Raw genomic sequence first — 25,646 nt, forward strand, 5'->3', positions numbered from 1 at the left:
TCGATTCGGATACAGGCGGGGACGTCTGCGATGACTTAGAATACAGTGAGTACCCCGAAATCTATCAAGATTACGATGTCCAGACCCTTTTCGCGATGAAGCTCTGATTGTGTGTGGTGGTTCCGATTAGCCTGTCAGAGCGTCTCGAGTGGTGGATATAATGGCTTGGATTGCCTCAGCTCATAGTTCGGCGGACTTTTGGCTCGGATTCGGAGGTTTATGTATATATGATGGCGGCCAAGATGAGACGACGTTGGAGACCTTGACATAGGCTCAAGAGTATGATTCCCGAGTGCATTTACGGAGGGAAGCCGTACCGCAAGGTCAGCAAGGGGCAAACCAAGAACAAGGCGTGACCTCACGACCTCGGGTAATATATCGCGATGGTCTCGAACTCGAACTCCACACCCAGCGAGGATATCTACTGTCATCTTCAGGACCGAATTCACTGCACCAGCATCTTCTACAAGGTACGATTCATCTGACCACAACTAGTTTCTACCCACTTATACCCTCTTCTTCCATACAGATGAGTAAAGCCGGAGATGAATCAGACGGGGCGCGTGCGGCAATTGTCGAGCTCACAAAACCCGACACGCTTTGGTTAAACGGAAGTGGCATACAGTTCATCGCGATTGCAGATGTCAAGGATGTCAGTAAATAATAATATCAGGCAGGAAGAATGAGTGTGACTCACTGCACCACCGAATGCGACTAGCAACGAATCGCCCAGCCCGGGCATGTATCATCTCCCTGGACTATGGTACCAGTCGCCTACAGCCAATTCAAAAGGTGCGTTAATCATTGGTGTTCATTATATGAAGGAGAACGAAGGAATGAGCTTGAGATTCTATGTAGCGTCGAACTCCGTTGGCTCTTTCTTTGGAAGGTACGTACATCGTCGTACACACAGATCCGCGCACCGTAACTGTGTTTTCATGAGGCTCTCTGTCAGTGTTTTTCCTGATGACGACGTGTACAGACGCGTAGGATAGGAAAGCGCTCACTCGCATCTGAGGCCCCACTCCTCCTCCCAACTCAGGAGGGCATTTCCAGCCTTATCCGTAGGGTAACAGTGATAATTGCAAAGGGCTCTATTGCCAGTGTTGACGAGAGCAGCCGAGGGGGGAGGCCCGGTGATACATCTAGCCACGGCCGAAGTCGATGCAGCTGCACATACGAGGGCGATCAGTGGGGTGAAAGAGAGCTTCATTGTGAGTAGCAAGCGTAAGATGAAGGAATGAGTCGACGGTCAGGCTGGATGGGCTGAACTTATCTCTTTATATATTCCACAACCAACCATTCATGAATAAATTATAATGGACGAAGGGATGTGCAAGGAGCGTCAACTTGGTACGACATTGTGATTGAGCTGCTCCCGTAGCACGTCATAACCTCGATCTATGTCTGCGAATAATACATGCATCGAATGATCTACTGCCAAACAACGAGACGCTAATTCTCACAACAGTCCAGTGTAGTAGGGAAGAACAAGTTAGGAATGTCCGTCGTCGGCTCATCGATTGCTTTGCAATGACATACAGGAGAACGCACGGTCACAATCCTTTCTCGACTGCATGCAAGCATTCGACGGCACGAGGTTGGATTCTCCCCTCTAGTTGTCTGAATGGACGACCGCAGACAATGCGATGGTCCTTAAAGTTGATACACGCCTCGGCACCCTAGAGTCATGTTCGCACTGATCAAGAATCAACCATCCAATGTAGTGTGGTATATGCGGCATTCATATAACCGTCGATACCACCAATCGCTTCCAAGTCTCATATGAGGGCTGGACATCGAGGAAGAATACGATCTGTAGCATTGAGACTGCATCAATGGACTCAGTCGAGTCCGAAGATCGTCTTGGGATAGATGATGGCGCCAGGCATGCGGAGTGAGACTTGATATAGGACAGGACTCGGACTGGAGTATACTTACCTCCGTTCACAGCACAAGAATTATTGCACTCACGAGCAGCCCAAATTAGTCTCGTAGGATATTTTCTGGGTAGCGACTGTGCTAGTAGCATGCCAACAATATCAATACAAGAAAAGGAGAATATTCTATGTGTAGTTTACCTTGGCAATCCCGGCGACCAGCTGGCAGCGTCCGGAAGGCGAGGACAAATCCTCACCAATGCGTTCCACATCTACAGTCAGCCACCATGCTCTGGATTTCTTGACTCACCTTCCTCTATGTTCTACACGAGTGCATGCTGAGCTTGCCTCGCATGTTAAACCGGAGTATCTCTTTGGTTGTTGAACCATCCGGTCATGAGCAAAGCTACTGACCCCTGGACTCACCCACCTCACACTTTTGCCATACACCTACCGCCTCTCATCAAAAAAAGATGCACAAAGTACACTTTCACGGGCGTTTAGCGCAGTGGTAGCGCGTGCGCTTTGCATCGCCTAATGACCGCCAATCCAGATTGGTTGATGATGGAGATAGCTTGCGCAAGGCCATGGGTTCAATCCCCATATCGTCCATCTAGAGGTCGTAGCACAGTTTTTTTTCCATTGTAAAAGCAACGCGGATACACCCTCATCCACACATCAATAACGCGGAGAAGTAGCACTCACATCGGACTCCGATAACCAGCGTACCACACATCATCCCCGATACCTCTCATCCGACCACGGCGGATTATCGACCACGACGCCACCAACGCCCCCGTCGAGGACCGCATCGATCTTGACAGAGAGCTGTGGCGAGACATGAACGGACTCCATAGCCCACAGCGCAACAGCGACGGTGCTAGAGAGTTGGGAGGATTCGGTACATGATCAGCATGTCTTCACCGCAGAGAGAGGGAAGATATACTTGATGCCATGATAATCGAGGATACCCTCGTGGACGGGGAATTTCGCTTGAGGGCTGCACACGCCATCCCACCTTCGTATCAGCAAACTGGGGCCATAGACCAACACTAGGCGCAGCTCACCCAAGGTTCGCAACCCTCTCACCCATCATCCATCCATTAACGAACAAAAACGCCCTGTACGGCTCTCCACCCGCACCAGTAGGATCTGCGAACTCAAACGACATCATCACATCGAAACCACCAGGAAGATCCATCTCAAACGTCGTCACGAAGAACCCCACACCTGCTTTATCGCCAGGTAAACCGGCGGAGAGGTCACGATGGGAGAAGAAGGAGGTGTCGTAGGAGGGGAGGTGCCAGCCTAGGCGTTCACCGTACAGGCCGCCTTCGTTGAATATGCCGCGGTGTTTATCAGGGAAGCTGATAATTGAGGAGTAAGTTTGTGAGCTTGAGATGAGCATGGAAGGGAAGGGAGGGTGGGGGAGGGTGGGCGCACTTATTGTAACCACCGATCTTGCCCTGTACCTTCCAAGACGTGAAGTTCCCGCTGTTGAGTCGGAACCCACGTACACCTCGGGGCGATCTGCTCGAATCCGTCGTTTCTGCGTGATTTTCCCATTCTTCTGGTCAGCCACCTCGAGTCAAGTCTCGTATAAAGTTCGACGTACTACCTTCCGTTTCTTCCAAACCCATGTTATCCTGTTGAAACGTCAGTCGGAGTGTCCCCGGGCGAGCAAGTACGGACAAAGAATCGGACTGACCTGCACGATCGTGATGACGTTATCTTGCCCTTCCACGAGCGCATCCTCAGGGAAGTAAAACACCTCATCTGTCTCGCCTATGATATTGTTGTTATTCGTCGAGCTATCCAATGGATTCCCCTCAGCCAGGCTTCACCAAATGGCAAGGAAACGAAGGTTACGTACTTTCCGTACGACGTATTGAGGAAGTGACTGTTGAGGAAGACACTGGCTGCGAAGGCTGTCCGATTTGGTAGCAAAGGGTCAGTGATCAGCAAGAAATGGTACAGAGTAGAGGTCGGAACACACCTTCACCCCCATTAATCGACAAATTAACGCTCCTCGTCTCACTCGTCGCATCGAAATGGCCCCTCCAAATCACGATATTCTCACAGCTATCAGATCACCTCTTCATCAACCACCTTCTCCTTTCCTCGTCCACAGAAAGAAGACCACTCACAACCCATAATCACACCCATAAAGCACCCTCCCGTCCCACTCCCCATCCGTATACCGCATCCCCCACGGAATATTCGTCTGCGTCTTATTCGCCTCCACCCACATCTCATCGTTATACTTCTCGCCGAGCATCACCTCCGGCAGGCTATCCATATACATCCAGTTCTCCAGCACCGGGGGCTCGATCCCGCCCAGACCCGTACCCATACCATTACCAGCAGTGTCGGCCCTCAGATTCCTCATGTTCAAGGACCCAACGAACCCACCCCTCTCCGCGCTTGTCACCTCCATTCTCTTCCCATCCATCATATCAACCCCGTTCTCCATATCCGTGTTCCTCAAACTCTCAACCTCCATCCCATTCCACCGAACCCCCCTCACACCCCTCGGCCCCACAACCCCCAACATAACGCCCTCCTTCAAATCACCTCTCAACTCAAGTATACCCTCCGGCGTGAGCGTCGCGTTGCGGACTAGGTACGGGCCTGAGACGAGAATGGTGCTATTCGTTCCTAGGCCCCAGAAGTGCGGGAAGGCGGTAGTGGACGTGGTTCCAGTGGCGTCCTTCAAGTTGGACGAGTGAGAATGAGAGCGAGAGTCAGAGTCAGAGTGGGAAGAGGCGTCGGCGGGAATAACAGGCGCCCAAAACGTCGCCGCCGTGCTTTTATCGGCATACATCACCAACTGCTCCTCCGAATCGAAAACAGTGACCATGCCTCGAATGCCAGGCATAAACGCCACCGTCGTCAACTTCCCTGCTCCTCTCCCATTGCCATTGACATCTCTCTCCACCACCACTTCGTCGAAACCCTCCACGCCGTCTCTATACACCACCCTACCCTCTCTCGACCTCAAGTTCTGGTCCAGGTCGCCCGTGCCTTTAAACCACAGCGCGATCTCGCTCCCACCCGCGCCATCCGCATCCGCGTCTCCTTCTACAGCATCCCCATAAACCAACAACACGTCCCTCCCCCCAATCACACCCGCGAACATCACCTCCGCCGTCGAATATAGGACTTTGGAGGACGCGCCGAAGGTGTAGTCTGTCACGATCACTTTTGATTGGCGGCCGGCGAGGGAGATGGAGGGGAGGATTTGGGGGATGGTTAGCGTAAGGGGTTGGAGGGAGGTGGAGTAGGGTTGGAGGGAGGAGGAGAGAGAGATGGGGTCGATTTCGAGTGTGAATTGTGTTAGTGAACTGGAGGAAAGATCGTCAATCAGCACCTCAGTTCGTTCCTCTTTATTCTGAGGACAGAAAAAAACCAAAAAAAAAAAGATGTGGGGGGTAGAATCAAACAACGCACGTATCCGACGAATTCGCCTGCCTCGCGATCCAGAACCCAGCCCCACTCCCCGGATTCCTCAATTTCACAACAAACGCCCCTCCCTCCCCCTTCTCTTCCCCATTGCCCTTCTCTCTTTTCCACCCCTTCCCAGCTTCCTCCTTCCTTCCCCTCTCTTCCTTATCGCTTAAGACACCAACCCTAACAACCCCACTCCCCACACTCGAATTCCCCAGCACATCCGTCTTATAAAACTCGGGGGAACTCCTCAGGAAGAGACCCTGCAGTTTCAGCTCGTCGTACTTGGGTGTGAGCTCGCGGTTCTCTTTTATGGCGGAGCCGTAGTCGTAGGAGGCTTGTGTGAGTGAGTGAGTGAGTGGATGCGTGAGTGAGTGGATGCGTGAGTGAGTGGATGGCGGGAGGAACGGGAGGAATGGGGAGGGGAGAGGGGGAAGGATGGATCGTCAGTGTTAGTGTCGGCGCCGGTGAGAGTCCGTTATGAGGAGGAGGAAGAGGAAGGTGGATCGGGAGTGCGGGATGGGGTGGGATGGGACGGGATGGGATAGGGTGGGAAGCGAGGCTGAACTGGGGAGAAAGAAGGTAACGGCGACGTACTGTAGACACCAGGGAACGGGATCGCGCCCCACGAAGTACCACTAACGAAACCCAAACCCAAACAGACACTCATCAGTACACATATCTAACCAAAACCCCAATTCAAAGAACAGAGAAACAAGGTGGCTATGTGGCTACTCTTTTGACACGCGCACGCTCAATTTTGAAACCCTCCCTATACAACAAAAAAACCAGTACAGCGACTTCTCCGTGTTTGTCCTGCCAAATAGCTCGGCATCGTTCTCATTACGCGTTAGGCGTTTCCATTCTGGCCTTCTAGTCGTCGTTATACCCTCTCAGCCACGATGCCTGAATATATGCGCGCGCATGCATCTCCTCTGCCCCCTCTCCTCTCCCCAGCCACCCCTCTCCCCTCATCCCAAAATCAGCAAACAAACAAAGAACGAAACAACCCACCCATAAACCATATAATAACTAATCATCTTCGCATTAGCCGCCCACAATCCCTTATAAAACACGCTCTCGAACTCGGGCCCCGTCAGCTGGCGGCAGTTGTCGTAGCCCGGCGCGGAGGGACCCCAGGCGTCGAAGGCGCCTGCTTGGAACTGTTGGTGTTGGGTTGGGGAGGAGGAGGGGTGAGTGTTGGGTCGTTTGGCGGCGGCGGCGGCGGGGAAGGGGAGGACGTGTGATTGATTGGAAGTGGGTGGTGGGTGATTAGGTGATGATGCGTGGTGGGGGAGTAGAAGAGTCGGTAGTCAAGAGTAGTCGAGGGCAGATGTTCGCCGTTCGACGTTCGACGTTCGATGTCGCAGGTGGATAGCAAATGTTCGAAGACGCCGGAGTGCGAGATCGGGTACGGGATTCATCAGCGTCGAGCCGTCAGTATGTTGAAGGTTCACCAAGCAACGAACGTCCGGCGATGGCGAGAAAAGAGGCGCGTATATCCAGGTCAGGTAGACGCCACCGCCACCCGCCATCCACCAAATCCCCAAATCATCATCATAAAAATCCAAACAAACGACTGATCAGCGAACGTCTCCTCTCCGCTCCCTCCTCATCCCCATCCCGATCAAATTTGCGAAAGAAGAGAAACCCACCTCAGGCAAATAAAACGGCTGATCCGGGTTCGTATCCATATGATAGTCGTGATAATTCTCCGTGACCGGGTTCCAGATATCGGGATGGGAACAGTCGAAGCGTTGTGGGTAGGCGTCGAGGCTGGGGATAAAATTGGGGTGTTAGTGGTGGACGGAGAGCAGGGGGATTAGCAGATAAGACGAGAGGATAGGACAGGAGATGGCATGGCATGGCATGGAAGGGCGAGGGGTAGAGCAGTGGGTGTGCGGGTAGATGTGTGCATAGGTTGGGAGGAAGGACGGGGCGGGAAGAGAGGAGGTGGAGGATGGAGAATGGACGAGGCATGGGTAAGCGAGTGGATGTGAGTGGAGTATACCGTTTGTAGATAGTTGTGGCGGGAGAGTGGATGCATGGAGTGAGAGCTGGAGAGGAAGGGAGGGGACGCGACGCGAAGGGAGGAATGGTGGGGGGGGGGGGATAGAGAGGGGTTGTGGTGGATGTCGTGTATGCATAGATTGGGAGTTGGGAGTTGGATAGAAAGGGGCGGGGGCGCGAAGGGAGGCAGGGAGGCAGGGAGGTGGGGAGGTGGGGAGCCGGTGTGGCGGGACGCACGGAAGGGACGGGAAGGGACAGGAGAGGAAGGTGCGAGGTTGTGGTATAGTATACTATGCGGAGGGATGTGTGCGAATGAACGAAAACCACGAAGCGGCCATATACAGGAAAGGAGATCAAAACGTAACACGAGCTTACCCATAAATATCCACCGATCCCTACCCAACCCAACACCAGAGCACAAAGAGCAATATCAGTGACCTTTCATGAATCGGCGTGATGGTACGTGCACCCACCGTCCCATTAACGAAATTCTTCCCCTGGTTCGGGTCGTTATACGTCAGGGGTACTGTCCAATGTACACCGAGGTATCAGTACGAGCACGCTCTCGAAACATCAATACATCACGAGTGGAGTGGACATGGGATGGACGTACCGACGATGCCGGATTCCTTGATGAGGTCCTCGACCGCCTGGAAGTACTCCCTATTCCCGTACCCGTCTTCGTCGTACTCATTGTCTATTCCATGCATGTGGCGTGGTGGTCAGCTACGCCACACATCCCCTCATCCACTCAACACCTAGCACTCACCAATCTGAACAGCTACAACGGACCAATCAACCCATTTCATCAGCTCCCATCCCCTCCCTCCCAAAAAGAACTGGACACACGCACCAATAATCGGTCCCCCCTCCGTAACCTGCCACCCCCTACTCTCCCTCATAACCTCCCCCACATACTCCCTCCAACTCCCCATCCACTCGCTCCCATTCCCTCTCAACCTTCCCTCCTCCCCACCACCCACCTCGCTCGTCGCCCAATGCGCGATCCCGCCCGCGCTAGTCTCCGCATTGATATATGGACCCGGACGGAGGACGACCCAGAGGCCGGCGTCGAGGCAGGCTTGGTAGAAGGGTGCGAGGGCGCGGAAGGATTCGAAGTCGATTGGCGACGTGGGGGAAGGTTGGAGGAGGCCCCAGTGGGTGTAGAGCGAGACGGAGTTGAGACCTGCTGATGTGAATTTTTGGAGGATGTCGGGCCAGAGGGAGGGGACGGGGAGGCGGAAGGTGTGGAATTCGCCGGAGCTGGGTGGGTTGGAAACGAAGTCAGGCTAGGCTTATGAGGGTTTTGGTTTTGTGGATACTCACTGCAAGAATATTCTCTGTCCTCTCACGAACAAACTATACCCATCCCACCCGACCTCGTCCGTCAGATTATTCGTCTTGAACGACACCTTCACCTCCTCCTGCACCTTCACCTCCCCCTCCACGTGCCCCTGCAGTGAATCCCAATACTCAATCGCGCCTTGTGTCTCCATCGTGCCAGTGCTCGAAATGTCCTGGTTGTTTTGGTGCCCGTATCGAAGAGGGAATAATACGACCCATAAGAGCGCCAACAAACCAGAAAGGACGAAGAGGAGGACATGATGTTTTCTCCCCCACAAGGTCTCAGCTCTCGATTGAGTCGTTATCGCCTCTCCATAATCGCTCGATAACTTCTCGTCGCGTTCATGAGCAAAGGGTAAGCCAAAGCCCTTCGAGTTGACCGTGTCAGGCCCAGTATGGGGATAGGGGCTTCCGCCAGACGGAGGCAGATTCATCCTCCCACTACCGGTCGTTGAGAGTTAATGCGCACAGGCCTGAGAGCGATATTGATGCGCTACAAGTTTATCGACTGGGGAGAGGTGCAGGTCAACGACCACGAATGGGTCGCGGGTATTGCAGTTGGGGTGAGCGAGTTGACGTTTGGTTGTACGTACAAATCCTGATTATGACTGGAACATAAAACGAGCGGCGGTCCGGATGGCACCTCGCTCATTTCTTAGATCCTTCCACCTCCCCTTGCTTGTCTTACCCAGAGAAAGATAAACCTACAATGAGTGATTGCGATAGAGGATATCGAGAAACAGGTGTGTTCAGGAACAGCGCCGGCACTTATAATATTCCAATCAGCGTATATACGTATCGACATGCGTGGATAAGTACAGTAATTCGTGTTAGAGAAATGAGGATACTGTGTAGCTACGATGTGAGGACACCAACGTACTGGAGGGATGATGGGACAGGACGAGTAGGTGGGGGAAGCGGAGGGATGGGCGTTGAACACAACGGGAGAGGGTGAACGAAGATGCAGAAATCGTGCTCGGGCTCGCTCCTGGAAGTAAATAGCCCGTGACAGAACATATGAACGAACCCTTACTGCAGATCCTCATCCTCATCCTCATCCCATACATATCGACGTCAACGAATTCCTTGCCAATGCCATCTGCCTCAAGTACAACACTGAGCGCTGAGCACACATACGAGCACACATCCAATCCAGAACCAACGCACGAATCTGAACAATTCAAAATCCGTCATCGTCAGTAAACCCGTCCAACGCCTCGCACGGAATGATGGGAAGGAAGAGGAAAAGTCTCAGAAAAAGTGTTCGTCACTCCCCGGGTCTCACGCCAGGGTCGTACTCATTATAAATCAGAATTTTCGGAATCATCGACAAGTAAGGCTTCGGGATTGAAGCGGTAGAAAAAGCAAGGCATAGAAGAGGGGAGGAGATGCTCACCGGTCGGGAAGAACTCTTTCAAATGCGGAGAGGAAGGACGAAGCTCCTCGGGTGTTCATGAACGTGAACGAAAGGAACGATGTGGACGAGAGTACATGAGTATCAACGTCGCATGGCTAGAATACTCAGCGCCGACGAGGACGAGGGACAGAAAAGAAACAGGGAGAGGACGACGAAGAGGACAGAGGAGAGGACAAGCGACAGAACTTTTTTTTTCCTTTTGTCGGTTGGCTCGCTCTCCACGTGGCTGCCACGCTGCGGACCTTTTCTGTGGCACCGTTCACTGCATGCGTTGTGGCCCAACTCCCATCGCACCGATTGTCCTTCGCACAGACATCATACGAAGCGGTTATTCAATTGCACATGAATCATGTCACGTCGTACAAATCATACTCCTAGCTCATAAAACACATACATGTATCCACGTAAACTTATTCCATACCCCCATGCACCTTACTATTCCCAGCTCAAGCTTGGCACAAGCCCATCCGAACTCGAACTTGAGCTTGATCAAAGGGCCATACCGTGACTGTACCAGCTTACGCAGCAGTCTTCTTCGCCAACTCGGCGCCGGTCTCGATTTTGCCCAAGGGCAAGAGGACAGACTTGGACCTCTCGAGGAAGCGGGCTTCGTCTGGGCGGATGATCTGTCACACCACGAAAAAAGTCAGCATCCTCTCCTCTTAACAAAAATAATATAGTACGTAGCATGGAGCATGGAGCATGAATGGATACAGACAAAGGGAGATGGGAAGTTAAAATCACGTAGGAGCCTGAAAAACACACCTTCGCGAACTCCTCGTTCGTGAACACAGCCTTCAGATCTTCCATCGACTCCGCCTCGAACTCGGCGATGCCGTCACATTCGGAGACGGCGGCGAGGGCGGAGAGGGCGGGGACGATGGAGGTGTCTTTGTGGTGCTGTTTTTGTTGTTGTTGATGGTGAGTAGTGGTTAGACAAAGGGAAGATAGGATAGGGGCTTACCTGCGTGTATTTGACCTTGCCGTCTTTGAATCCAGGAGCGTTCGCTACGAGGATACCGTGGTTCGACCTATGCACAATATCATAATATCACGATGAGAATTCATACGATACCAATCAACCCCAGAATAATAAGATCAAAGTACAAGAAAAGAGACACTCACCACATACGGTCAAACTCCTCCCACGAAATCGTAGGCAGACGGTAGACAAAGCCGATGAAGCGGACGCCCATGTTGTTTGTTGGAAGATATAGAAGAGTAAGAGTAGAAAGTTGTTGTGAGGTGTGAGTGAGGAGAGAAGAAGAGTGTTTGTTGGGCTTTGAGTTCAATGTCCGAGCAGGGATATATACCTCGAGCACAGAGCTATGTACACAGTCACTAATAAATGTTCATATACAATATCCAACCTAACCGCAAACTTGAACGGTGACTAACGCTAATGAATCCTACTTACTCCCCATGGGTCGAGTCGAACAAACGACGACTGTAATCCGAGCGACCCGAGCGCCACAAATGCGTGGGCTTACTTACACTTCAAGTTGCCAGCAACGCATCCTCCCAAAGCAGACTTCATGTTGCTTGGCAGAGACAGAGGCAGAGTCAGAGCGTCATCCGGGACTTTCTCAGATGCTTAGGACCTGCACTGCTTTCATAGCACGCCGCCCATCGTATCTCGTGAGCTCGTTTCTTACCTCATGCTATCATATGTATGCGAGACCGGGCGGTCTAGCGGTGCCCATCTTAGACTAGAATGCAGAAAGTCAACGCACCTGTTTCTGAATCCCGTTTCGTTCCCAGCGTGGAGATTGTCGCGCCTTCAAGGATCATGATCATCTGTAATTGCATAAGTCAGGCAAGTAAGTAGGAGGCAGTGGCGCGGAGTTCGCACCTCATTCTGATTATCCCAGCCAAATGGTTTTATTTCGTGAGCGGAATTTTCGGGACACTATTAGTCGGTCGGCGCCGTGGTTGCTGCGTAGTGCGAGGAGACAGGACGCTCGACCTTACGCCCAAGTACATAGCGTCGACTTGTTTTTGCTCCATCTAGAATGATTGGCAACGGTGGATGCTTAGGTCCGTCGTAACATCTTCAATGCTCTGCAGTGCCAGTTGATGTATGTAGTCGCCCTGGGACGGATATTCGGGTGCGTGATGTGTGGATCATGATGCGTGATGAGTGATTGAGGATACGCACTGCTAACTCGGAGGATTCACGATCAGGATTCACCCGTCAACGGAGTACTGCAGCCGTAGGGGCCGTGTTTGTCCTTGGAGGTATTTTATGGTGTTGATGATTAGGATGTTCGGGACTGAGCTGGGCGTAGTCAGTAGAATAAACGGATGAAACGCAGTTTGAATCTGTTTCCTCAACAACCTCCTATCCACGCAGGCGCTACGTCGTATTCAATGTGGCACCCCCGGTGGCCCAGTCCCTCTTTGCGCACCTCGCACGGCTCCTTCACTTTGCACAACCCAGGGCGCTGATTCGAGAGTTCAAACATGGCTTCAAATTCGTACAATCTCTCTTATACATGACAAATTTCGAAGTGCGAGTACGCAGAACCAATCCAGCTCTATGCCGCGGGCGCCAGAGGCATAACTATCGATTTTGTCCTGTCGAGGAAACGGCCTTCGTCTGGGTAGATGGTCTGAAGAAGGGTCGATAACAGCTCGTGTCAGCGCCTTCTCATGTTCAAATGCGGTATCCTTGCGAAACTTGGGGACAGAAAAGAGGTGTGGCATGGCGCGAGGTGAAGAACGGAGAATGAACATGTCGAGGAAGAATCTCAGGACAACAAAAATATAGTGGCCAAATCGAATTGCAAGTAGACGAAAGGAAGAATCGACAGGAAATTGCAATGACGCAGAACCGAGCAACGATGTAACGCACCTTGGCGAACTCCTCCGTCGAGAACACAGCCATGACATCCTCCATGGTCTCAGCCTCGAACTCCGCCATACCGTCACAGTCTGAAATCATGGCGAGGGGCTGGAGAGACGGGATCAGGGCGGGGTTTTTGTGGTACTGCCGGTTTCGAGTTCGGTTTCGTTAAATGAGTAAAGGCGTACGCAGTGACGGGATTTGAGCGATAGGGGAGGGGTCGACAGAAATATGAAAAGCAAGTGGGAATTTTAGGCTGCTGATCCCGCAGGATGAGAATGGACAAGGGCCTCGTACCTGTACATATTTGACCTTCCCGTCTTTAATCCCCGGGAGTTTCGAAAGCATGACGCCATGGTTCGTCCTGCACCATTCGACAGCGTCACGTCACTACAAGTCCACCACATAGCGGTAACACTGTCTACGCACCACATCTGGTCAAACTCCTCCCAGGAAATAGTTGGCAGGCGATACAAGAAACCAATGAAACGGACGGGCATGGTTGGAGTTTGGATACTGGACTTGGGATAGCGAGTCTTGCTGGGCTGATCGGAAAGTACAAGTGGGGAATGAAGTGCTATTGACGTGACGTCGGCAAGCCTTGAGAGAAAGAACGAAGTGTTATATACCTACCCGTAATTATCAAGAAATACGCGTAGATATCTACGCAGCGTTCCGAGGACAACGGATCGCTCGTGTGGGTCAACCTGAAGACGCGTACTCCACACAAAGAGCAAGCGCTACGTTGACCAGCGAGAAAGAGTAGGAAGGAGAAACAATACGTGAAGGCTGTGGGATGATGTCGCTGTGGCACGGTTTGGAAAGTGCCCAGCGGACGTTGATGCGCGAAGACAGGAGTGCGTGCGGCATGCGCACGCTCCGACTCATGATCAAGAAGCTGCTCCAGAAGCGCAAGAGGGTGTCTTCAATCCCTACAACAGCGTCTGTTCTATCCATGGAGGTAGTGGTGAAGATGGCCAGGCGAACTCTGCCTGCTGCAACACGCCAGCGTCACGCTGTGGACTAACGACACTGATGCCCTCAACGTCAACTCTCCGATGTCACTTGGTGCGCGTCAGTATCATGAAAAGTGAGAAAAATGTGCCCTGGGTATGACTTTTGAAAGCTAAGGTGAGCAATGCGTGACCGTCCAGGAAGCCTTCTCAGTCTGAGGAGATGAGGAAATGGAAAGAGTAAAGCGCCACAGAAACCCAACATCGTGGTCTTCTCGCCACTTCATGGGACTTGCCGAATTCCGAACCTCCGGCTCATCCGAAAGTCGTGCTTTGACCGTTTCCACCGAGTCCCGACTCCAACTTGCCCGAAACGGCGAACAATAAAGGACAACCTATCTGATCAGATTACTCCTGAGCCCTCATTCCTTTTCGTTCCGTCAGAACATTTACCCTTTCTTATCTGTGGAGCTAAATCCGTCTACATTGACTAGAGTAGTAGGTTCATTTGGCAATCGTGACTAGTAGTAGCCCAATTGGACTAACCACCGACGTTTAGAGTCAACAACATATTCCTTGGAAGCTTCTTCATCGTGTTCAATGATGGTATGTACGCTCATTTCGACCTCAATGTAGCGGGAATTGCTCATCGATTTTTGCCTGGCTGTCTAGTCTTCGAAAAAGAACAAAATCAGCTCGAAGCCCAATATCTTGGCACACGATCACAATAAACGTACGGTAAGCCTCTCATACCAGAACATCATTTTGTTTACACAAGCGGAATGCGCTGAGACCAGGCTCACAGGCTCCTACGATCTTCGCGAGTGCTGTGGCGCTTTTCGAGGCACTTCATGAGACACTCGACGACACTACAAGTGTGTACCCAGAGCCTTTCTTATTCCATGGAGGATATCAACGTCCGTTCACGGAGCAAGAAACGCCTAAGTCTGTCTCGCGCGAATTGGCCGACAAAGTGACTGAAATCACTGGTTATCACTACGCGTATGTCTCATTGATTCTCGCTCGCTCATTTTCCTGCTCATGTGCTGCGCTCACAATAGGGTCAAAGACAGCCTGCAGACCACCGGTGCGCGAAAAGGAGTGACGTACAAAACGCGTTTCCGGTGCAGCATAGAGGACGACCAACGCCATGTGATACGTAAATCGCCCTATATGCGTCGCAAGAAGCCTAGTCATGTCTGCCATACCAGTCTCGTCATATCCTCAATGACACAAGAGCAGACGGATGAATACTTGGTGACGATTCGGCTATCTACGCCACATCGACGTTCGGAATCAGACAGAGACCGTTCCGTTTACTCGAGTCACCCACTGATCGATACGTCGGACGTTGAGGAGAGCATCGGGGTTGTGGATGAAGGTGCATCAACGTCCGGGGAGAACAGTTCGGCCCAGTTGGAGGTGTTTGACGATGAGGGTTCTTCGACTCCTGCTCCGGATGGGTCTATGGTCGAACTGAAAGTGTCCGAGTCTGGCGAGAGCGATGCCGAGATTCCTGCTTTGTTGTACCCGGAGGATTATGCCGTGTCTTGATGTTGATGCATACGTTCGTCTTCACTTTCCTTCTCTTCCTTGCGTCAGCCCAGTATCTCAATCTGTCCCTACGCATTTGGCCCGCTGATGCTTTCGTCCATTCCTCTGCCATGATGTCCAAAATTTGCATGCATTATCCATTACCTGCCACGACACGGACCTCTCAACGAGTGCTCATTCATGTGGCGCACCATTCATTTATACCGTTCTTGAGAATAATTAGGCCACTATCGTCGCAACGATATCATTTGCCGTAAAATCAACCTACGTCTGGAGTTACCATGCAGCATGCGTGTCGTAATTTACAGTCAAGAGGGCAGAGATCCGACTTGAAAGCTCGTCGTAACACCAGATGCGTCGATGACTATGCAGCATGATAATACTCGTCCAAATTTCGTTGTAAATACGTGCTCACATTGCAGCTAAGTATCAAGGGCAAGTTCGCGGTCCAGCGCGTGGTATTAAAAGAAGGCCAGTACACAACGAAATTCAAAATAATAGCGTACTGAAGCAGCGGCTTAAAGTACGAGGGCGGTAATATACAAGAGCGATACACGGCTGAAAAGGCAAAGAAAACGACGACACGATCCATGTGCTGCAGGGAATAAAATAATGTATGAAGTGAAAAGTAACGTACAAGTCGCATCGAGCGTTCCACTTCTCCACACCGATCCAAATCCAGAAGATTGCAACAAACCAAAGACCTACGAACTCAATCACCCGTCCCCATGTCCTTCTTGAACTTCTTGTTACTGGTCGGTGTCGCAAACGAGCACGCACGCTTACGATTATACGCCAGCTCCAACGCCCCTGCGGTTTTCGGCATCCTCTCAAGACGATCTTTGGGTGCTTCTTCATCACCCCAACCACCCATTGCCAAGCACTCCTTGAATGTTTCGATGACGGTGTCAGACGTGGAGAGATAAGTCTCCGCGAGTTTCTGGTCCTCATGGTACCTATCCCAACTCCGTTGTCCTAACATCCTTTCCCTAGGCCTGGCTGAATCGCGAATCGGCTCAGGGCGTCTCGTGTAGATGTTGACGAAGATATTGCGGAGATGACCGACCAGGCAAGCAAGGGGTTCTGGGAAGGACGCAGCCACAACACCCGACAACCTATCACCAAGGAAGAATCTATGTTTCCCTGCTCCACCGGAATGGACGTCGTCAACGGTCACAAAGTTATCGAAGACATCCTGCATCTGGTCGATGAGGGCCTCGTCGCTCAGTGAGCTGTTATGGTACCGGAAGGCCACATAGACCAAAACATGCAGAGCTGATTCGAGGTCGTCCGCACGCTCGTGGTCCTTACTGGGATTCAATAGCAGAAGGTCAGAAAGAAATTGCCAGGTCCCCTGATTGAATAGAATGAGCCTCCGGATGTAATATTGAGAAGGAGTGAAGGTATAGCGTACGTACCGACCTCGCCAATTGGCGGCGGCGGCGCGGTGTAAGCGCAGAAAACTGGCACCACTCATTGTCGGAGTGTTGGGAGGAGTCTGTCACGCCTGTCGCCGTACGATCACCTGCAGACAAACACGAAAATGAACATAGCTTCGGATAGTGACTAGCAGCAACTTTATCGTCCTCCCCTGCTACTGTGTTTCCGAGTTCCGTGACCTGTCTGGCAAGATCGCAGTTGAGAGATACTGTAATCCACGGTGCCAGTGGACGTCACCGCCGTTCATGAAGGATAAAAATTGTGATAAAGGAACCATGTTCCGAGCCGTTTATGAAAGCCAGATAACGCAGTTATCTCGTATATAAGGGTATATCAAGACGTTTTTGACCTCAAGAAATAGATAGCACCAGGTTGTGGGCAGGCGTTGATGAGTTCTGACGAGCGCCGGGGGAGGGTCAAAGGCATGCCAGTTGAGCCACGTGGATACCACGCGAGTCGAAATTGTGTGGCGTCGATCATAACTGCTCGGACGCCACCAATGCAACTGCTCACCAGCATTCGTGCATCGAACTTGATGCTGACGATGCTCAAATACTCAGCACTCAGCGCTCAGTCAGTACCGCACCACTGTGACTCCTCTGCATCATCGGTGCGTCGTCGTATCTGATCGCGACCCCCAAATCCTTCGTAGTGAACATTCCTAACATGTTTTTTCTCTCGGGAAGTTTTCTGTCGCTTACTGATATTCCGATGTAGGGTGAAGGAGGTCTCATGGACTGGGTCTAATTCTCCTAAGCTACCCTTTCGATGCAGTGGAGAATACACACACTCTCAAGGAGCTTACATACCGAAGCTAAAGAAGAATCACCTCATGCCAGAGCAACCTCACTTTCTCGTGTGCAGTGGAGCGGAGCGACGGGGCACGGTTAACTAACAGCACGATTTTTGTTAGGCACGGTACCACTGTAAACGACACCTGTCGAAATAAGGACTATTATACTACTTCAAAGACTGTGGACAATACACGCGCGGGGAACGAGATGATTACCGAGGCTACAACACGCCGTCCATCTCCAATAAGTGATACTTCTCCTAGTCTCGACGATATTGCTGTCGAAGATTGTGTAACTCTTCACCTAGAAGACGGTAAGTCAATCCCTTTTTATTTTTGGTCCAGCTACACAATTTATGTACGCTCTATCATAGATGAGTCATGACCGCCGTAGGCTTTATAGTCCATCTATCATCGAGCCTGAGCATGCAGCCTCCACCTGTAACATGATGTTCTCTGGATGCAACCTAGACGTCTCATCATCTCGCTTGAAACTTGTTCCTTTCGTCACCAGCATCCAGCTATTTTCGAGCTTTGTTCTGCGTTGTTTCTCAATGCCTCAAAGTTTGCTCACTCTGTTGTTCGTGTAGGTCTAAGCTTTAGTCTCCCTCCTTGCTCTATATAGCCTTTGTTTGCGTGTTTATGCTCCAATACTCAGTTTCTATTATTCTTATGCTGCTGTTCGTAACTCAGAACCTGATGCTGCCCCAGGCCTAGGCTATACTTGTTCGCTGCACTGTACTAAGCCGCATTCTGACTAAGCCACGTGCTACAGTTCGCCATTGCACTTAAGAGGGAAAGCCCGAGGCTAAGTCGAGAACTTAATCGCACGACCGAAAGTCACGTCATCTCCTTTCTCCTAACCACCACCACTCAGCTCAAACTTGCCTAGAGGTTCGCAGCTGTCCGCCCATCCTTTGTTTTATGCTAGGCTGGTACTGAGTGTACACTGCATATCGGCAATAACGGTCTTTGCATTTTTCAGCCCCCGCTTAGCGTGCCTGAAGTGTGGCACCCAAAGGAAGGCTGATATACTTAAACCCGGAAAAGCAAACAAAAAAGTACGTGGCCTTTAAAACTCCCCTCCCTACAATGCAATCACTTCCTCTCGCTGCCAGCTGTATATACTTATCACGCACCGGCTTCACTCCAATCTCAGATCGAGCAAACATAATATCCGAACTGAAACGATGGCCCGAGTGCGAGATCCTCCCAAAGTTCTCGCGATACCACTTCGGAAGTGCACGAACAGGTCTTGCGCCGCAATTCTTCCTCCTATCGAAGAATACAAGCACAAACGATGCAATGGATGTCGCGAGAGAAATCGCCAATGGGCTGTTGCACGGAATAAGAAGATCAAGGGTGATGATTCGGAGGTAAGATCTGGGTTTTCTCATCCGGCCCGCCGCATTCAGCCTGACACACGCTTTCCACTGATTGATCTACGATTTCCTCCTTTAAACACTGACGCAATGACTGATTGCCATGGTTCATGATTGATACTCTGTAGAGTCCCGTTGTATATCCTACCGCGCAAAATTTATGCGACGATCTTCGCGTCCTATGGACCAGTAATCGTGAGAAGGACGAAATGTTCTTCTTCCAAGGGGAGTTCTACACTTCCCTCAACACCAGTGCGGGCGAAACGCTCCAAGATTCCACGCGTATGACCACCAACGATATCACCTCCGCGACGGGGGTGAAGTACGGTCGGTAAGCACCTCGGCGATCTGTCATCTTCAATTTGCCATACTGTCCGAAGCATTACATACCAGAACGACTCTCATTCTGATTTCTCATCTTTTTGTTTTTTGCTACAGCTCGGGTGTCAAGGACACGAAATGGAAGGATCATACCGGCTTACGGACCTACTTCCGCTGCACGCGCGAGCACCTCGCACGCCAGAAAGCTCGAAAGGCGTCCGCGAATGGGCCTGTGGAGGAACATATGTGTCATACGAGTCTTATGATCAGTTTCGCGGACCAGGAAGAGGCGAATAGATACCTCGTTACGATCAGGTTGTCTTCGATGCATAAACCTGAACGCTCTGTGGGCAATGGAGGCGTAATCGCCGGAGTCCTGGACTCTGACATGGTGTCCCAGCCTGGTCAACCGGAATCGTCGCCAGTAGCAGAATCGAGGGGTGGCGAGGCTGAGACTGAGAGTGTCGATGAAGATGAAGAGGCTGACATGGTCGAGAATATGCTTAAGGACATAGATGAATTTGATGAGTAGGTGGATCAGCTCAGGAGAGAAGATGGGGAGGCCCAATCTGTGCAGTAGATTACTGGTAATGTTGCTTTTTGATGTGCCACAGTTGTAATGACCACTGACCCTCATTCAATTCTTCAGTTTCAGCTCCTTTTGCCCTATATTTTCTTATTCCGCATATGTCATTCAGCGTGCTGGGCTCATCGTTAGTCGTCAAACGTCCCTGCCGCCCAGACCGTGGGACGCGTAGTAACATGATGGAACCCACCGAGCGCTTCAGAATTCTTGACTCCGTTTTCTTTATCTTCGGGAATATGTACCTCATCAGTCATAATATCACTACCTAATTGACTGCTGCTCAAATCCTGTAAGCACTAAATTGTCAGAGGTGAGGAGTTGGTGAGGAGATACTTAACAGCAATAACTACTTAGTAGATTTTTCCCCGGTCGGCCGTTATCAACTTGTCGGTATACTTGATTATTTGGTCGTGATGCTATGTGCTTTATATGCCCCCCCCCTTCTTTTTTGATCCCCTCCCCCTCCCCAAAGACTTGTGATCAATTATTTGCGTGTAGCTGTTCATCGCTCTAAATCGCAGTGTCCATTCATTCGACGTGGGGTAACCGCCTGAGTTGCTGCCGTAGTGTGTTGTGCTTAAATTGCGTTTGGATTGTTACCCGGCAATTCGTGGCCAACTATCCAAGAAATACGACCAATAGTATCAGTGTTCATCAGTCTCGTTTAAATTAGTATAGTATCTAGCACTTTTAGTTCAACATTTTCTCAAGCTCCAACAACCTATCCGCCGTATCCTTCACACTATCCTCAAGTGAAGTGTACCGTATGCCGAGCTGTCGCTCCGCCTTGGAACTGTCGAACGTAAAGTGACCATCGTGCGTCACCTTCGAGACATCGACTTTCGGAAGACGATCGGCAATCTCTGGGTGGGACCGGGCAACAATGTCCACGATGTTCTCGTTCGCCTGTACATTAGAGTATATGATCATTGCTTCGTTTCCAGAGCTGGGCGACAGCATTGGAGAAATAAGTGTGAACCGGAGACTCACGCATAGACCCCCGATGAGCAGATACCTCTGCCCTTTCGCCTCTTCTCGTTCCACCGCTCTAACGTGGGCGAGCGCAACATCGCGAACATCCACGAAGATGGGGACAAACGTAGGAGGGCAACCGTCTTTAAAAGATCCATTGACGACGTTCCATATATTTTTCGCAGACTCGTTGAGCGAATCTAACAAAGTGATCTTCTGGAGCGGAGGACCGAACACGGTGCTGGAGATGGGACGATATGTTTATTTACTGCGAATGATGACGAAAATATGAACATACGGAGGGCAAATCGTCGACCCGGCCCAAGATGGCTTCTCCTTCTCGATGAACTCCCAGAACAGCCGCTCAGCGAGGACCTTGGATGCGGAATAGACGAAGGTGGGCATTGTATGCGTCTTTGCCTGCTCGTACGTTGCTGGGTTCCAGTCGTCGTCTGTAAATGTTCTTCCTACGTCAGGGAAGGTCTCGAGGTTGATCATGGAGGAGAAGGAGGCGGTGAGGACGACACGCTTGATCTTTGGCTCGAGTTTTGTGGCTTCGACGAGGTTTCGGGTCCCCATGATGGCGGGCAGAAGGAAATCCTTCTCGTTGTCCTAAATGACGAGGTACGCGTACGATACGCGATCAGCTCTGTGGTAACGCAGAACAGGACAAACAAAGGTTTCGTTATGGAGAATGAAATAAGAAAAAACAGACCGTCATGTTGGAGTGGAACGGCGAAGCGGTGTGCGCGATTATGTCCACTCCCTTGACCGCTTCGTCGAAGGCGTGCGGGGTAACAATGTCCTCGACAATTGCGTACTCGAACTTAGACTTGTGCTGGGGGAACATGGCGATCCATTCCTTGGCTTTGGATCTAGAGCGGCAAGTCCCGCGGACGCTGTATCCTTCGTTGAAGAAGGCGAGTGCGACAGCGGTACCCACGAAGCTGATGAATAGGCAAGAGAGTCAGTCCTCAATATTGCAGTCGATGCCAATGTTGTCAAAATTAATTTGAGGCAGAGACGTACCCTGTGATTCCAGTGACAAGAACGAGTCCTTTGGACATGCTGATCTAGAGAGGATGGTATGGAATGAGGTGATGTCAACTCGAAGTCGAAGTAGCGGAAAGCAGAAAGTTACGGTGGTTGGAGCGGGGATGAGCCCCATGCTTTATACCCTCCTATTTTCGTCTCGGGTGACTGAACAGCACAGCTATTAAGCGGCCGAATCAGACGAACCACCGCCAAGACCTGCTCTGTGAGCAAGACATCGATAAAGAGAGCCCTCAAGTGGGTCAGTGAGACGTCTTTTGTGGCGTACGCCCGAGTCAGTGCGCCGAGTGAGACGTGTTCCTCGGTCAATGGTTGGGAGCGCGTCTCTTTCAGTGGAGATTTCCTAGAAGTGTTACAGGATGGACCTGTTATGGAACAAGAAAAGGAAATCGCATGTAGCTTCCAGAGGCTTCGGAGGGTTGCCTGAGTGAGAAATCGCGGGGATGATGTGGGTAGTTAGTACTTTATAGCCGCCAAGGTGCGAAACTGTGGTATGCCGCCTGACATCGTAAGTGGTGGCATAAAAACGTCACCGGGGACCGCCACCGGTACCATAGAGGAGGCATTTTTTAAGAGGCGGTGGAAGTCAGCAATCTTGAAGCAATGTCTTTGTGGTTGCTCGGACTCGGGGCGGATGGCGCCACAAACGTTCGACGAACTGTTGCGCCACAATGCGCATGGCATTTGCCGGACGCCAAACCTGCGGGAGAACTGACCTTTTCCACCGTCCTGGCAACTTCGTGTTTTTGACCTTGCACACAGACGTCTAACTTTGGGCTCTATTCTCTGGTTTCCTGGCTGTAAACGAGTCATATAAACTCGAGGGAGACTCTCAGCGCCTGTATTGGCATTATATCAGGTCTTTATTGGACTACCTTCACGCTTTGCTCGATAACTTTTCTTGTCTAGCCCCGAAGCTCTATAGCTGAAGTTCTGCGCCCCTCATGAGTCTCTCTTCGTTTCTTCTTGGGTCCGGAAAGTCCAAAGCTTCTACCTCAATGGCAATAGATAATGAACTTGACACACTGTTTCAGTCTACCGTGAGCATGGCCCAATTTTTTTTCTTCATGTCTACCTTCCATCTAACAAACCTTGCGCTATTAGAAAATTGTCTCACTACTTCATGTACCTCGACATTCATCTACCACTACTTCTGAGAAGAAACGAAAAGCACCCACTACATTGGACGAGGACGCAGAGCTGAAGAACAGTGAGGTGAAGAGGAAGAAGTCAGCGAAGGAGGGCGATGAAGTCAAGAGCTCAAAGAAAGAGGAAACGCTGAAGGAGGAGAAGCCAAAGGAGAAGGGAGTGAAGTCGAAGAAGGAAAAGGGAGAGAGACGGGCTAAGAAGGTGCGGTTGGATGATTCTGAGGACGAGGACAAGGACGAGGACGATGCAGGACTTGAGGATGCGTACGCGAAGGGAAGGGTGGCGAAGCTCGCTGGGAAGGATAAGGAATCACAGGCCAAAAAAGCGAAAGCGAAGGCGGTGAAGGATGTTGAGGACGAGGCCAAGGCCGATGTGAAGACGAAAGGCGAAGATGCTGATGGCTCCTCGGGATCAGAGGTAGAGGAGGACGACGAGGAAGATCCATCGCGACTCGTACATGAATCCCTGTCGGGCCCCAAATCGCGGAAAGACAGGCGCGGCAAACGGACAAAGAAAGAGAAGTATGCTCCACAAGAGGAGACTACAGAGCAGAGGAACGAGAGGACGATTTTTGTGGGCAATGTGGCGATCGAGGTGGCGAAGTCCAAGGTATGTTTCTGTGTCCGAACTTTTTTTCTTCCTTCTTTCCCCTTCCTCTCAATTTCGATTTTAATCGTGACATCTTAGTCTTTACTGGTACTAATTTCGAGTTACATAATGGCGCAATATCATAGTCGGCCCTCAAATCCTTCAAACGCCACATCCTCTCCCACCTCCCCACCTCCATCTCCTCTACTGCCAAAATTGAATCCACACGCATTCGCTCCGTCGCGTTCTCCCTCCCCACATCCAAACTCGATCCTTCCACCTCCGCAGCCACCTCCGACCCATCTAAAACCTCGTCCAGCGACGCGGCATCAAAATTGAACCACGAAAAGGCCCGCGTGGCCTCTTGGCGCGCTTCACATCCAACGAAGGACGACGAAGACAACGACAACGAGAAGAAGTCAAAACTGTCGTCTCAGGAGAAGAAGCGTGTGGCGTTCATCAAGAGGGATATACATGAGGGCGCGGATTCGGTTCACGTTTACGTCGTCTTTGCGCACTCTCGGTCTCACCCAACACCCTCTGCCGATAACCCCGAGGAGAAGACATCCGCTGCCGCTGCCGTCACTGCTCAAACACAGACGATCTCACCATACGAAGTCGCAGCGCTCGCGGTCCAGCACTGTAACGCCACGGTCTTTATGGAGCGTACCATCCGAGTCGACCGCGTCTCCACAACTTCCACCGCCGCCGTCAACTCCGCCTCCTCCACTAATACGGTAACAGCGAAGACGAACGCCACGGACGGAGTTGGAGCGGATCCGAAGAAGACAATATTTGTGGGCAACCTTGATTTCGCGAGTAAGGAGGAGGATCTTAGAGTTTATTTTGAGGGAGTTGTAAGTGGAGAAAGGGGCCCAAGGGGCGACGGGAGTGATGGGGATGAAGAGGACGAGGCGGACGAAGAGGGCGAAGAGGAGAGCGAAGAGGATAGAGAGGAAGATGAGGACAGTGAAGAAGGAGAGGGCAAGAGGGGGAAGAAGGTTGCAAAGGGCAAAAAGGCGAAGACCTGGGTTACGAGTGTGCGGATCGTGAGGGACAGGGATACGCAGCTCGGGAAGGGCTTTGCGTATGTGCAGTTCGCGGTACGCCTTCATCCCTTCTTGTCTCTCACAACTTCTCTCCACCACACCTCGCCACCCATCCGTCCTCTCCTCCATTATTCATCCACGCAATTTTGACTGCCTCTCCCCCCCCGAACGCCAGAAACTGACGCTTGATTGTATTCGACGATGGCCTCCTACTTTTGTGTACTCAGGACCGCGAATGCGTTGACGAGATTCTCGCACTAGGAACGTCCGAAGAAAACAAGCTCAAGTTCGCAAAGAGGAAGCTAAGGGTGCAGAAGTGCAAGACCGTGCCGGGCGTCAAACTCTCATCTACGAACGCTCGTTCACAAGTTCGAGCCGCAGCCGCAGCCTCCGCTCGCACCACCTCCCACCCCCAATCCAACTCATCTAATCCGCGTACCCCGAACTCGAACGCGAAGTCATTCGCCCGCGGATCCAACGCCACCCCCACTGGTACTAGGAGCCCAGCTCAGAAGTCGAGGGTGCCCATCATCGTGCCCAAAGGCGACCCCTCCCTGGGCACAAAATTGGCCCACTTACCCAAGGAAGCGCGTAAAGAGGCGAAATCCCAAGATGCGGACAGGGTTGCGAGGAGGTTGGCGAAGAAGAAGGCGAGGGGTCAGATGGACTCCCAAATGAGGAAGGGCGGAGATGGAGAGGTCAAGGTGAGGAGTCGTGAGAGGGTGAAGAGTGGTGCGAAGGGTAAGGTCGGGGGTAAGGGCAAGGGAGGTGGGAAGACGAGGATGAGGAGCGACAAGAGTATGATGAAGAGGAATGAGAAGAAGTAAGAGGTTCTGGTATGGGTGTGGCAGTCAGTTCTTCTT

At 51.5% G+C, this 25,646-nt stretch overlaps 8 protein-coding genes and 1 non-coding gene across 9 annotated transcripts; 5 read left to right on the forward strand and 4 right to left on the reverse strand.

Moving 5' to 3' along the window:
- Nucleotides 1-383: 383 nt before the first annotated feature.
- Nucleotides 384-1,270, forward strand: STEHIDRAFT_114889 (uncharacterized protein; the record flags this gene model as incomplete). The annotated part of the gene is made up of 6 exons (XM_007309214.1): nt 384-470; nt 530-656; nt 719-792; nt 825-889; nt 991-1,214; nt 1,257-1,270. 6 exons carry the CDS (start codon nt 384-386, stop codon nt 1,268-1,270), a joined length of 591 nt encoding a protein of 196 aa, XP_007309276.1.
- Nucleotides 1,271-2,374: 1,104 nt separating this feature from the next.
- On the forward strand, nt 2,375-2,492 carry STEHIDRAFT_t248. The gene has a single exon. It is a non-coding gene; the product is annotated as a tRNA-Ala (tRNA).
- Nucleotides 2,493-2,615: 123 nt separating this feature from the next.
- On the reverse strand, nt 2,616-8,833 carry STEHIDRAFT_66589 (uncharacterized protein; the record flags this gene model as incomplete). The annotated part of the gene is made up of 22 exons (XM_007309115.1): nt 2,616-2,760; nt 2,827-2,880; nt 2,948-3,247; nt 3,324-3,429; nt 3,496-3,526; nt 3,589-3,691; nt 3,754-3,808; nt 3,877-3,962; nt 4,028-4,296; nt 4,342-4,590; nt 4,663-4,784; nt 4,836-5,224; nt 5,331-5,422; nt 5,516-5,664; nt 5,925-5,965; nt 6,342-6,490; nt 6,983-7,103; nt 7,713-7,732; nt 7,811-7,863; nt 7,951-8,034; nt 8,185-8,600; nt 8,664-8,833. The coding sequence occupies 22 exons, from the start codon at nt 8,831-8,833 to the stop codon at nt 2,616-2,618; spliced, it is 3,204 nt and encodes a 1,067-aa protein (XP_007309177.1).
- A 3,802-nt stretch (nt 8,834-12,635) lies between these two features.
- On the reverse strand, nt 12,636-13,443 carry STEHIDRAFT_161633 (uncharacterized protein; the record flags this gene model as incomplete). Its single annotated transcript, XM_007309215.1, has 4 exons — nt 12,636-12,710; nt 12,953-13,087; nt 13,241-13,307; nt 13,373-13,443. The coding sequence occupies 4 exons, from the start codon at nt 13,441-13,443 to the stop codon at nt 12,636-12,638; spliced, it is 348 nt and encodes a 115-aa protein (XP_007309277.1).
- A 921-nt stretch (nt 13,444-14,364) lies between these two features.
- Nucleotides 14,365-15,559, forward strand: STEHIDRAFT_171812 (uncharacterized protein). The gene is made up of 4 exons (XM_007309216.1): nt 14,365-14,391; nt 14,581-14,634; nt 14,702-14,898; nt 14,958-15,559. Exon 4 carries the CDS (start codon nt 15,070-15,072, stop codon nt 15,448-15,450), a length of 381 nt encoding a protein of 126 aa, XP_007309278.1. The 5' UTR covers nt 14,365-14,391; nt 14,581-14,634; nt 14,702-14,898; nt 14,958-15,069; the 3' UTR covers nt 15,451-15,559.
- A 433-nt stretch (nt 15,560-15,992) lies between these two features.
- Nucleotides 15,993-17,264, reverse strand: STEHIDRAFT_171813 (uncharacterized protein). The gene is made up of 2 exons (XM_007309217.1): nt 16,869-17,264; nt 15,993-16,760 (listed from the first exon to the last, which is right to left on the reverse strand). Exons 1-2 carry the CDS (start codon nt 16,925-16,927, stop codon nt 16,163-16,165), a joined length of 657 nt encoding a protein of 218 aa, XP_007309279.1. The 5' UTR covers nt 16,928-17,264; the 3' UTR covers nt 15,993-16,162.
- Nucleotides 17,265-18,873: 1,609 nt separating this feature from the next.
- Nucleotides 18,874-20,408, forward strand: STEHIDRAFT_142110 (uncharacterized protein; the record flags this gene model as incomplete). The annotated part of the gene is made up of 4 exons (XM_007309218.1): nt 18,874-19,059; nt 19,194-19,396; nt 19,504-19,973; nt 20,036-20,408. The coding sequence occupies 3 exons, from the start codon at nt 18,874-18,876 to the stop codon at nt 19,916-19,918; spliced, it is 804 nt and encodes a 267-aa protein (XP_007309280.1). The 3' UTR covers nt 19,919-19,973; nt 20,036-20,408.
- Nucleotides 20,409-20,557: 149 nt separating this feature from the next.
- On the reverse strand, nt 20,558-22,294 carry STEHIDRAFT_103863 (NAD-P-binding protein). The gene is made up of 5 exons (XM_007309219.1): nt 21,974-22,294; nt 21,660-21,891; nt 21,243-21,556; nt 20,963-21,185; nt 20,558-20,878 (listed from the first exon to the last, which is right to left on the reverse strand). Exons 1-5 carry the CDS (start codon nt 22,009-22,011, stop codon nt 20,663-20,665), a joined length of 1,023 nt encoding a protein of 340 aa, XP_007309281.1. The 5' UTR covers nt 22,012-22,294; the 3' UTR covers nt 20,558-20,662.
- Nucleotides 22,295-22,802: 508 nt separating this feature from the next.
- On the forward strand, nt 22,803-25,644 carry STEHIDRAFT_125021 (uncharacterized protein). Its single transcript, XM_007309220.1, has 4 exons — nt 22,803-23,037; nt 23,102-23,755; nt 23,881-24,837; nt 25,011-25,644. Exons 1-4 carry the CDS (start codon nt 22,996-22,998, stop codon nt 25,608-25,610), a joined length of 2,253 nt encoding a protein of 750 aa, XP_007309282.1. The 5' UTR covers nt 22,803-22,995; the 3' UTR covers nt 25,611-25,644.
- Nucleotides 25,645-25,646: the final 2 nt, after the last annotated feature.

This window comes from Stereum hirsutum (assembly GCF_000264905.1).
Source record: "Stereum hirsutum FP-91666 SS1 unplaced genomic scaffold STEHIscaffold_17, whole genome shotgun sequence".
NCBI classification, from domain to species: Eukaryota; Fungi; Basidiomycota; class Agaricomycetes; order Russulales; family Stereaceae; genus Stereum; species Stereum hirsutum.